The sequence below is a fragment of the Dicentrarchus labrax genome, unplaced genomic scaffold (assembly GCF_905237075.1).
Source record: "Dicentrarchus labrax unplaced genomic scaffold, dlabrax2021, whole genome shotgun sequence".
In the NCBI taxonomy this organism is placed as follows: Eukaryota; Metazoa; Chordata; class Actinopteri; family Moronidae; genus Dicentrarchus; species Dicentrarchus labrax.
In genome coordinates, this window is record NW_026136713.1 from 26,695,603 (window position 1) to 26,708,307 (window position 12,705).

The 12,705-nt window shown below is 44.7% G+C and overlaps 1 protein-coding gene across 7 annotated transcripts; it reads right to left on the bottom strand.

Annotated features, from left to right (window-relative positions):
- Positions 1-3,614: 3,614 nt before the first annotated feature.
- LOC127374624 (uncharacterized) lies at positions 3,615-7,735 on the bottom strand. Of its 7 annotated transcripts, none has more exons than XM_051420184.1 (7): positions 7,654-7,735; positions 6,455-6,527; positions 6,035-6,157; positions 5,359-5,475; positions 4,802-4,900; positions 4,213-4,291; positions 3,615-4,050 (listed from the first exon to the last, which is right to left on the bottom strand). In XM_051420184.1, the coding sequence occupies exons 3-7, from the start codon at positions 6,121-6,123 to the stop codon at positions 3,796-3,798; spliced, it is 639 nt and encodes a 212-aa protein (XP_051276144.1). In that variant the 5' UTR covers positions 6,124-6,157; positions 6,455-6,527; positions 7,654-7,735; the 3' UTR covers positions 3,615-3,795. The 7 variants fall into 7 exon arrangements, with proteins under 7 accessions (XP_051276144.1, XP_051276140.1, XP_051276145.1 ...); XM_051420180.1 differs by having other exon boundaries at positions 6,035-6,160; XM_051420185.1 differs by having other exon boundaries at positions 6,440-6,527.
- Positions 7,736-12,705: the final 4,970 nt, after the last annotated feature.

The window sequence follows — 12,705 nt, forward strand, 5'->3', positions numbered from 1 at the left end:
TGGTGCCCCCAAGAAGCACTCTTAAGCGTATTTTTTCCATGTACCCTATCCATGCAAGTAGGACAGTGTTGTGGGATACCTCACTCGGTTTTTAGAGAACCAGGGATACCCTGGTAACCGAAAGTTTTCTTTCAAGCCTCACTCTGTATCTCACTATGGGAGGTGGGGCCCACTCCCAAATTGCATGCTCTGAAGCCCACAACACCACCACAGGCCCTCCCCATGAGCAATAAACAATAATAATAATTTTAAAAATAAACAGGAACGCACACTAAGGACTGAGTGCACCAGCGAAGGCACTGCTACATCTAGCCGGTGAAACCGAATAAATGTATGTGGGGAAACCAAACTAGCAGTAGCACAAATGTCACCCACCGCAATGCCCCTGAACAGGGCCTATGAGGTGGCCATCCCTCTTGTGGAATAAGCCCGCAGGCTCTCCAGGGGCTGCAGTCCACGACTCTCATAAGCCAGGACTATAGCCTCCACCACCCAGTGTGACAGGCGCTGATAAGTCAAAGCCTTTCCTCGTGAGGAGGGGCCCAAGATACAAAAAGCTGGTTACTTTTCCTAAAACCCTTAGTCATGTCCACATAGATGTGCAAGGCTCTGACAGGACAAAATGAATTAAGCCGCCTCTCACTCTCCCCTACAAAAGGCACAACATCACTTTCCCATAGTCAAGGGAAAATTGCAGACAAGATGTGTGCACATAAAGCAGCTTTAAGTCAGCTGACTCCAATGGCTCGAAAGGCAGCCCTGAGAGTGTCTCCAAAACAGTTGGCAAGTCCCATTAAGGAACTAAAAGTTTACAAGCTGGCCTTAAGCGTTGAGCTCCCTTCATAAACCTCCTTACCAGAGAATGCTGTCCAATTGCTGCATTCCCAAAACCCACATGGCAGGCTGACATTGCAGCCAAATAGACCTTAATGGTGGAGAATGCTTTACCTTTGTCTAGTAAATCCTGCAGGAAGCATAACACCTCTGAAACAGAACACTGAAATGAAATGATGGCTGTAGCCTCACACCATCTCTTAAACACGCGCAACTTCCCGTCATACAATCACTGATTCCCATCCAGTCAGTGAAGTGTCTGTTGTCACTGTTTTCGTCATGACAACTGTTCCGTATTCTGTGTTGGAAATACGCTCTTCGAGTGATTGACACTGAAACCCAAGCCGGAGAGGCGGCCTAACAGCGCATGAAGCGCCCAGTATATTCGACGCATTCGAGCTGTCGCGCGACAACGTGACGTCAAAATGACGTAGATCTCTCTGGCGCGCCAGGATTTTGGCCCGGTCACGCAACGTCGCGCACCACTCTTTTTTTTTCAGCTGTGCGCGACAAACCAGAAACAGGAAGATGGACGATCTGTACGATCCTTCAATAAAGGAGATGCCAGAATTCATGGCGAGAAATCGCCATGAATGTTGGAAAAGAGGGGGACACATGCTGGAAAATTTGGAAGAACTTCCGCGACCGATTTGGGAAAAAAAACAAAAAACAAAAAAACCCTTTTTCTTCTTCTAGTGCGTAGAAATAGCAAATTCGGTAGCCTTTCCTCACTAGCGACACCTCTGTTCAGGAGAAGACTGCAACTAGTGCCGCGACCACCACGCGCAAGTATATATAGTCATGGCGCTCCCATGACGTCACATTGTCGCGCGACAGTTGGTCTGCGTCAAGTATACCGGGCGCTTGAGTGTCCCTCTGCGCTTCCTTCCTGCTGGGCAGAGGGGCCCGTTGCACAACAATCGTGGCTGAAGTGGCGGCGGCAGCAGTGGCAAAATACTTTTTACGCACCAGCAGGGCTCCCAGTGCTCCTGGCCCTGGGAGCCCTGCTGGTGCGCTAGCTGCTCGGGTGCCTGGAATCTGGGGTCCTTGAAACTCCCACCACGCCCTCACGCTGCCACAGCCTCAAAACCAGTGGTTGGCGAGTTGCTGTCTTGCGGGGAAGGCAGAGATCGAAGGCCTCCCCTTGCTTCTTCCTCAGGTCACTGGCCTGTTGCATGGCGGTAGCAACCTCCCCAAAAAAGCCCTTATCCCGTGACGGGTCGAACAGAGAATCCATTATGACCTGCTTATCCTGGTCCGGCAGGCTGGAGAGATTTAGGCACAGTGATCTCTCACCCGCCACAGCCAGGCACATGACGCAGCCACAGCCCTGTACACACACATATCTCCTCCCAAATAGCCGGACTAGGGGAGCCCTTATCTAAAAGGTGCCCCATGACCTGAAACAGCTCGGCCTGGTAAGCTGTATGCAGGGTGACCGCATTCAGATTTTTAAGCGACTGGGCTGCAGACTTATACACTTTCTGGTACATGGAGGCAGTGAAGCTCTCCATTTTAGAAGGGCAGGTCCTGCCGAGGCGATAGTGGATCAGCGGTTGGGATGGAGATGGCCACCGCCTGCTCCACTGCCGGGGATCCGCGAGCCCCAGACCCTTGCTGTTAGCGATGTCCAGGCCAGAGTTACCCTTGACGGGAACTCTGTGTGGGAATGGCTTGTCCCAATACCACTTCATCTGCTTCATGCACACCAGAACGGCAGGCATAAACTGCCTGGTGGAGACCTGACGAGAAGGCAGGATTTTGGCATCATAAAAATCCCTCTCCTCTACCTTGTCGTCCTGTGACGCAGGCCAGTCAATAGCCAACCTGGCTGCCGCTTGCTTACACACCTCGTGCAGGTCCACCACCCGAGGAGAAGAGGAAGGCTGCGCCTCCCCACCCACGGAGCTGCTGGGCCGCGACGTCTGAGCAGGGGGGGGAGAATGGCATCTTCATCATCTTCATCATTCTCATTACCAAGGAGATCTAAATTCACATCATCCTTGTCGTCCTCACCGCCACGCTTGACCCCTGACTCGAGGAGCTGGCTAAACAGCGGAGAAAATTCTGCGTCGTCTTCCTCCACCATATCCCCCCCGCAAGCGCTGGCCGTAGCCGGCTTGGGCTTCGTCGCCGCGCCGGCAAGGCAAGGGTCGGCCTTGGGGGAGGACGACACACGTAAGCGGCACTTCAGAATACTCAATGTCCTTACCCTTGCTGCCACCAGTGGTCCCCTTAGAGGATGCAGTGGTTGCCATAGCTAGCCCACAACCTTAATGGCTAACACTAGCATTAAAAAAATGGACCGCGCTCACCTCGACATGGTAGCTTGAGCCAAACCAAGCTCAGGATGGAAGCCCGCCACAACACACAACAATCCACCTAAACTGGTAATAACCAAAATCTTTCTTGACAAAAGAATTCCACTCGAAATATCCTGACCCCAGATATCCACGCTGGGTGACTACCATGATGGCTGCGTCAGAGAGCAGTTAAATGAATATCCAGGCGTCAAGATGCTGAGGAGCTCAAATGATGGGGGGGAAGAAAGCAAGAATGCCGCTTGGGGGCACAAGGGACGTTTATAAAGGGGGATGGGCAGGCCCATGCATCTGAAGTTGATTGGTCTGTCTCAGGACAGATGTGGTGTTTTTGGAGATTCCATGATTGGTCACGCCAGGAGGCGCTTCCCATAGTGAGATACCGAGTGAGGTTTGAAAGAGAACATTTACATTAATAAACTACTGGAACAGAAGTTAGCAACACATCAGCCAGAAGAATAGGAGTGGTCTCTCTTTGTATATTTAAATAAAATGTGATTATTTTTGAAATTTTAATACAATAAATTATCATGGCATTGTTATGCATTTTAATTTGTGAGATGTGACTAATTTTGGCTTTAAAGAATGAGTATGTGAATATCTTTTGGTCCATCAGTAAATGTCTCATTTATCCAGCAAGTTAAATCTTTAGAGAAATCCTCTTACTGCTCTGCAGACAGTCAGCCAGCTCCTCCTGCTTCATTCTCCTCAGGAAGTGCAGTGTGATCTTCAGAAATGCCTCTCTGCTGCTCTTCCTCTGCTCCTCATCCTCACCGTCCAACACCTCCTCATCCTCCCTCTGAATCTCTGAGCATTCTGGGTAATCTGAACTCAGAACCTTCTGGATCTTCTTCAGCTCGTTCTTCACAAAAGTGACAATGTTGTCCTCCAGCAGCTGGAACAGAATATTACATGAATGACTCAATCAAAGTCAAATCATGAAAGCAAACATCAGATCCATGTTGGACAGACTGACAATCCACTGGTCTAAAAAGTGCAGCATGGAGATTATTGTGAACACAATAGATGTAAAAGTAGTTGTTGTCCATGTACAGACCATAAATATGGAGTCCAGGTGTGTTTGATGCTGCTGGGCAGACTGACCACTGGGAACCTCTGAGCTCTCCTGGTCCACTCTGTGGAGGAATCATGAAGAATGAGCTCACATTATGTCTGTCCACACAGAGACAAACACAAGGTAAAGGTCCATGAAGTGATATTTGGATGTGAACAGTGAATCTGATGACTCCCTGTAGTGGTAAAGGTTTACTAGTCCTGCTGATCCCACTGAGAATCAACAGCTCAGTTTGGTTCAGTCCCAACAGCTCTCACCAACCCCTCCATATAGCTCTCCCTCCCTCACTGTACACTGCTGAAGTGCCCTGGAGCAAGGCACCTAGAGCCTCCAGCTGCTCCAGTGGAGCTGCTCAGTGTCTGCTTGTATCAGACTGGTTGTACTGGGCAGCTCCCAGTGTGAATGTGTTTGAATGTGTTTGACTGTGTGAGTGTGAGGCAGCTGCTGCTGAAAGAGTGTTGATGCTCAGAGAACTTCATCTGAGTCAGTAAAGGTTTAAAAACTGGAGATCTCACAACTGAGAGTCTGATAAAAACAGATTTTATTTTCTTCATCAGTGTGAAATCCTCACCTTTGATCAACAGAGTGGCAGCCATCTTTGAAGTATATACGATCTTCCATAGAGAGATCACTCTTTATGGACACACAGCTGGGTTCAGGTTTTTTCCTCCTGATAGAAAAACAGAATCAGTTCTGCACTGCACCCACAACACACTGAGACCGAACCTGCCAGTGACTGAATACACCGACTGTACACAGTGTATTTGTACTCAGGGAGTTCTTGGTTAGGATTTCTATAAAGTCAGTGTCTGATTTAGACATGTTTCACTGTGTATTTTAAAGCTGTATTCAGTGCAGTGTGCAGTATAGGCGGGGAAATGATGGAGTGCAGTGACCATATCGGTCCAATTAGGATAAACAGAGGAACAGACGTGGTGCAAAGCAGTGAGTTTCTATAAACTGCTGCAACTATTTGTTCACTGTGAAACTGAGGCTGTTGTAAATTGAACTGATCAGACACAAACCATCACCGTCCATTAAAAGACATTTTAAAACATTAAAAAATAGAGATTTCACAACTGAGTCTAATAAAAACAAATTTATTTTATTTTAGTTTGAAATCCTCACCTTTGATCAACAGAGTGGCAGCCATCTTGGAAGTACATACGATCATCCATAGAGAGGTCACTCTTCATGGACACACAGCTGGGTTCAGGTTCAGGACAGTCTGGTCTCTGATGGATCCTGATAGAAAGAAATTCATTAAAGCTCACATATTCAGAAACATTGTCACTGAATCAAAGACTTTGTGAAATGATGTATAATTTGAAATGTTTGAATACAGGGCTGGACAATAAGAACAATGTCTTCAATTACTGACATTATGGACGTGTTACTGAACACAATTTACTGATGTCACACACTTCAACACACTGTCTGAATTCCATATAATTAAAGTGAGAGCAGCTACAACATCTAAGCAGCGAGCAATCAGCTCCCAGTCCAGTCCAGAAGAGCAGAATGTGGAACTGGTCAGACTGGAATGAATCAGGACAAACATCAGCAGTGAGCAACATGAGGAAGGAAATCTGCTCTGATTGATTCAAACACATGTTACTGTTACATTTCTCATTATGAAGCTGAATGTTTCTCCTGATACTGATTTGAGATCAGATTGTCCAGCCCTGTTTGAATACTGACAACTACGTACTTTAGCTCAGATAAATGTCTTTGTTTCAAATGGAGAATCAAAGCCTTTGTGACATGGAGAAGAGTCATGGACAGTTAGAGATCCTCATCTCACCTCTGAGCTTTGGTCCTTGTGTCATGTTCCCCACACAGAGTGCTTTTAGAGGGAGGGACTCCCTCCTCTCTGTCCTCACACTGATTCATAGCAGAGCCCACACCTTCACACAGACACAGCAACCTGCTGGGAGAGATCACACATTATTTCCCATCATTCCTCTCAGTCACATGACAAACACACACAGCTCTGATTGGAGGAAACGGCTCATTCAGCTCAATACTAAATCCGCTCATCTGACAGTTTCCATGGCAGAGTAGAAATGTTGTTGGCACTTTGAGCTGCAGTATCTAAGAAATGACATTCACAATGCTCTTTAGTCTGTGGGGTTGGTTGAAGACTAGAGGAATACTCTTCATGTTGCTGTTTCACTTCTATTTGACTGACTTTGAAAAGCTCCTCAACACTCAATCCTGTTACCTTGGCAGCTGCTGCTGAATTCACATCCACATCAGCTCGCAGAGACTTTCTACCTTCATCTGTAGAGGAAACACTGAGAGCAGAGCTGAAAGCATCAGTCCAATCACTGATCAGCACTGAGAACTCATCATCACTCATTCATCCTTTACACCAGTGGTTCCCAACCTTTTTCTTTTTTTCCCGTTTTTGTTATGTATCTTTTATCATTTTTAACAATCATAAATACTTAATATGCTTCTTTTTGGACAATTTTCTTGTCCCTGATGTTTGGTCATTGATCTATTAGACAGTTTACTTTACATTGACTTTTCTTCACAGAAGTGAACCAGATGCTGAGATATAGGCCCTACCTACAGACCCCCCATGAAGCTTTGGTGACCACTAGTGGGGGTCTCGACCCTCAGGTTGGGAACCACTGATTTACATCATTTCTCCTGTAAAACTATCAGCTGCTTCTCCACTGATTGGCTGCTTCTCTCTGTTTCCTCTCAGTGTCAGTTGAATCCCTTTGTCTTGTTGGACTGTTGCTCAGACTAAAGAAGCAGTTAGAAAACATGACTGTGAACTCTGGGAACTACTGATGGCCTTTTCTCATCACTGTCACACATTGCAAACTAATCAATCCATGGATCAATAGTGGTTTGTTATTGGCCAGAGGAGATGCTGCTTGTTCTCATTGGTCAGTGGCCTCATGGAGCTGCATTTATCTGACAGCTTTACTTCCTGTTTACTTTTCAAACATGGGATCAGTTTATAAAATAGAATTCATTATTTTACATTCAAGCAGCCAAAAGTATTTGAAGTAGTTCATATTGGCTCCACCTGCAGCAACTCCAACATTAAAGTAGTGATTACATGTTAATGCATCAATAATAATCATCCACTAATATAATAATACAACACTGACAGAGGCCATTCTGTACACTGACTACTTTCACTTTACATACTTCAACTACATTGATAAGGTGAGCTCATAAAGACAGACAGAAATCATACAGTGAGTACTCTGAGTACTGTCAGTGAGTACTCTGAGTACTTTGAACAGTGACACACTGACAGTAAGATGGAGGAAACTCTTCCTCCATGTTGGTTCTCAGTTGACTGTTAGTAGAGTTTTCTGCTCTTTCTACTGAACTAAACTAACAAGATGAACAAAGAGTCATTGAGGAGTCAAACAGTGAAAAGTGTCTCTTACTAACCTTCACATGGACAGAAGAAGAAGCTGCGACACGACGAGCTCACAAAGTGAAAGTAACGTGTGGACAGGAAGTGGCTGTGACGTCACGGTTGTCAGGGCAACGGAAGGTGTTGGGGGTGGAAGTGAGACTGAGTGAGTGTCTCCAGAGAGAGACTGGGAGCTTCAACTACATTGTGCTGATAATACTTCTGTAACTGAGGAACTTTTTTAATGCAGGACTTTAAATTGTAATGGAGTATTTCTGTAGTGTAGTATTACTACTTTTACTATTTTCAGCTTTGAACTGTTGGTCAGACAACATTGTGTCACTGTGGGCTCTGGATGATTGTAACGGGCAATTCATATATTTTAGATTAATGACAATAATAATTAGTCACAGTCCTTCCTCAATAGTTGAAATCAGCTCCACCTGAGCAGCTACAACAGCCAAATACAGCAGTAATAATAATCTAATGATAGAATATAATATAGTGTAACAGCTATAGTTCCTTACTCCCCCCAGGGCACCCGCGGCGTTACTATTGGGCCCCCACCTATTTTGACCCAGGTAGTATAGTATAGTGAGTAGTGAGTGATTTTCATTCTAGCTGTTCATCCAATAAGCAGCGTGAGGAAAGCTTTGAGTGAAAGCTTCTCAGCCAATCAGCGGCTTCTACCCCACGTGTGGACTCTGAAGCCTGCCAACAGGCTGCATCGTCACAAGCAAGTGTTCCAATGAAATGAATGACGTTGGCGCGCAAGCTTTTCAAGCAAGCTCAATGAGACAGACGCAGAAGGTAGCTATTAGCTAATATGAAAATGTCAACATGGCAAAGCAAAGCAGCTTATTTTCATTTAAATTCACCAAGAAACACTCCGAGGAGCAGGACTAGTATTACCTGGGACCTCTAGTAATTTGTAATAATTGCGGAGGGCGTCTGTGATCTTAATCCCGTGCGAATCTGCCATGTCCATAATTTGTAAAGTAAAAATTCCACCGCAAATTACCTTCCATATTTCGCCAAACACAGAGGTCATGTGATAATATTAGTCCCGTGCGAATCGGCATCTCTGTGATTTGGGGTTGTTTTTTTTTTTTTTTTTAAGGTTTTTTGTGCTTTCCGCGCCTTTTTTCTGCCTTTTTCCTGGTCGAGAATTATGGAGGCTGCATTGGCAATTATAAATGAAAGTTTTGATGCATTTTGGGTGCAAATTCAGGAGGCTCATCTAGGTACACAGCATGGAGACCCATTCGCAGAAAGAGCAAGCTCAAATCCATCAGAAGAGCGAAATCTCGAAAGATAATTAGATGGATTACATGCATGGCAGCATGCGGTAAGGAACATTTTTCTATCTTTCAACAGGCTCACCAGTTATTAGGTTTTTTATTGTTACGCATAGGTTGCGGCAGAGCCTTGACATCATATCCGGGGGATAATGTCAGTAAATTCGAATTAAAACACAGGCTTCGCTTATCCCGTGCGAATGCGCTGCACGAAACACAGACGTGGTGTGGGTAATTATTACTAACATGAAGTCCCCAGGTAATAGGCTACTAGTCCCGTGTGAATAGGGCAATATTTTAACTGGCCCATCCAGTTTTCTGGCGGCCCACCCACAATCAAAATCCTGGTGCTGCTAGTGCCCCAGGGTGTCCTGATTCAATCCTGTGGTCCTCTAATCCAAGTCTACAGGAGGACGGACTGGTCCCTGAGGCCTCTGGTTACTGGTTGAGGGTCAGTCCCCATACTGGGGTCAGAGGCCCGACCCTCCACCACAGGGAGCTTTAAACCTGCCGTGTCGTGGGGAAAATCTCTGTTTTCAACCCCAGAGGAGAAGGCCTCCAGCTTGGTTTTGACTCATATGTTGATCCCACTCTCTATGATCTCTTCTAACCTCTGACACTCTCCAGTTTAAAGGACATCACACATACAGAAAGGCAGTTCTAATCTTTTATGACCACTGTACAATGAACATATACAGATATCAAACATTTCTGATGCCCACCAACATACAGCAGACAGCATGCGCACACAAGCTCCTCCTTTGCTACTCCACTGAGATGGAGAGCATGCACAACCAGGGGAGGAGCGCAGAAGAGTACACGTGGGGTACTGATGAAAAGTTGTGCTATTTGTGACTGTACATCGAACCGCATGCCTGTGACGACATTTAAAATTTCCGCTTCGCCATAAAACATAGTACTCATAACTTCAGTGTACAATGTCCAATCTCAACGAAACTTCACGTGGATGATAAGAGTCCCGCCCTGAACACACCTACATGATAATATTCAGATATAGTGATAGCGCCACCTACTGGCAACAGGAAGTAAGTGCTGCATGGCGTGGTGGTCCGCACGTGTTACAACGGCACGTGACGCGGCCGCAGCACACCCCGACATGTGCCAAGTGCGAGGTCCTGCCCAATGCTGCTTGCAGGTTTAATTTCCTCATTAAAATCCCCCCAAAACTCATTTGTAAGGTTTTGCTGCGGACAGAAGATGTCTGCTCCTTCACTGTAAAGTTCATCCTGCATTGTGTTTGTGTGATAGAGAAGACGTTGTGACACCAGGATTTTTTTTATGGCTGATGAGCAAAAGAGAGGTCATACATTTAATAGTCTTCCCACAAAATGTATCTGACCATTATTTAATAACTTTTGAGTTCCTATTATTAGATTATAAGCCATTAGGCAAAACGTCCTACAGCAGATGTCTGACAGTGCTGTAGCTGAACTTAAGGAGGAGATTCTGTCTGTATATTATTCAATGCCATGTCTGAATTTAACAGAGTCCTATAACATCTTTAATCCCTCCGAAATTGATAATCTAGTTGATAGTGCTGCAGGCTCACTACGATCAACATTAGACTCTATCGCGCCTATAAAAAGGAAATTATTAAAACATAGGAGACTAGCACTGTGGTACAACCACAAAACCCGCCAAATAAAGCAAAAAGGTTCTCTTCTCTTGTAGCTCATCCAGGTTTTTATGTCTTTGAGACATGTTTTTAATTTAGATAATTGATTAATTTCATCGGGCCTGATCGATAGATATAACTGGACATCATCTGCATAACAATGAAAGTTAATGGAGTGATTCAGAAAAATGTTGCCTAAGGGAAGCATATATAAAGTGAATAGAATTGGTCCAAGTACAGAACCTTCTGTCACAAAATTGCGACATGAAATGGTACTGAATCAAACAGCTGTTTTCTCCGAATAGAGTGTTATATTTCGTTCATATTCCCCTCCAGTGGCGGCTGGCCAATAGAGGGCGCTAGGGCGCCGCCCCCCTTAGCCACAAAAAAAAAAAAATAAATAAACAATTAAAAAAATTAAAAAATTAAAAACAAAAATAATAATAATAATGATAAAAATATCAGTATGACAATGTTTGTGTGTTTGAAATATGGAATGCACCCAGTAATATGTGTAAAATATGACAGAAAATCATATTCGTAACCTTTCCTTTGCCTGCCTGAACGCCTCATCAGCTCTGGGGCGATAGAGAAAGCGCCCCCAGGAGGCGGGTCTATGTAGCAGTTAAGCCAATTGCTAATTTAAGATATGAATGTAAGACATAAAATTTAGCCAATCAGCGTCCTTAAATCGAATCCAAGAAGGGCGATTATTTTATCGCCCCAAGCTCGCCCCAGATAAAATAAGGACCGGGCTCTAGGGGCGCCATTTTACGAACGTTACTCCTCCAAGAACCAACCCTAACTCGGTGAAATCTCTCCTCCAAGATCCGTTTAAGAGGAGAACTTTGTCGGAGAAAGTTCGGGTGAAAGAGCTGGGCCCAGATCAACCCGAGCTCTCAATCAGACAGCAGGCTAGCGAGAAAGGGAAGAGGCGGCTTCTCCCGTAGCTGGTACACTAGGAAGGCTTGGTTAGGAGGGGGGTGAATCTGATGAAATAAGTTTAACTCTCTTTCAAAATATCAGGTATTTCATGGAAATCACCTAATCCAATATGGCCGCCGCCATATGACGTCATAATATGCAAATTAGATGGGACAATTTACTCCCTAGATAAACTTTAGGTCATTCTCAATATTTGTCCGTTTTACACTTTGTCTCTATCTCAAACCACTTTCAAGCCAGAGCCTTCTGAAGGGTTAATGCCAATTTGATGCTCAAGTCTCTGTAAAAGAATATTATGGTCAATGGTGTCAAATGCAGCACTAAGATCTAATAATACAAGTACAGAGACAAGTCCATTGTCAGAAGCAGTCAGAAGGTCATTATTAACTTTAACCAGAGCTGTCTCTGTGCTATGATGAACTCTAAATCCTGACTGAAAATCCTCAAATAAACTATTGTTATGTAGAAATTCACACAACTCTTGGCGACTCTTTCTCCAGAATCTTAGAGAAGGAACCACAGCACCCAGTCCCCAACCCCCAACCACAGCCCCAGTACCCCAACCTCCCAACCACAGCCCCAGTACCTCCAACCTCCTCAACCACAGCCCCAGTACCCCAACCCCCTCAACCACAGCACCCAGTACCTCCAACCTCCTCAACCACAGCCCCCAGTACCTCCAACCTCTACAACCAAATAATAAAATAAAACATAAATAAAATAAACTCTTTAAGTGCAGTTGATTCACTGCTTAGTTTTTTTGACCTGAAATAACCCCTCCCACCTCACATCTGTAAACCTGTCTGACAGGGTCAACAGAAACTCAACATTATAATCTCTCTAAATATAGAGTTGATGGCAGAGCTGTTGTATTGGACTGCCTTTGATTGTACCAGTGTACCTAAAAAAGTGTACACGTGATCTGTTGTCTGGGAGACTCACCTGTTCAGGGAATTTACAGATACTATCAGTCCAACAGGTCTGCAGAAAATTGTGGAACGACTACCAAACACTCGTAGTACAAGTTTTAGTGTGTGTGCATACAGTTGCTGAGATTGTGTTGATTCTGCTGTTGGTTTGTTTCCAAATCATCCCTTTATGTTATATACAAATAATGGTGAATATGCCAATAAAATACATTTGTTTGAAATGTAAAATATGTTCAAAACATCAACCGTATGAAATGTGTTTAGTTGAAATTAATTCAA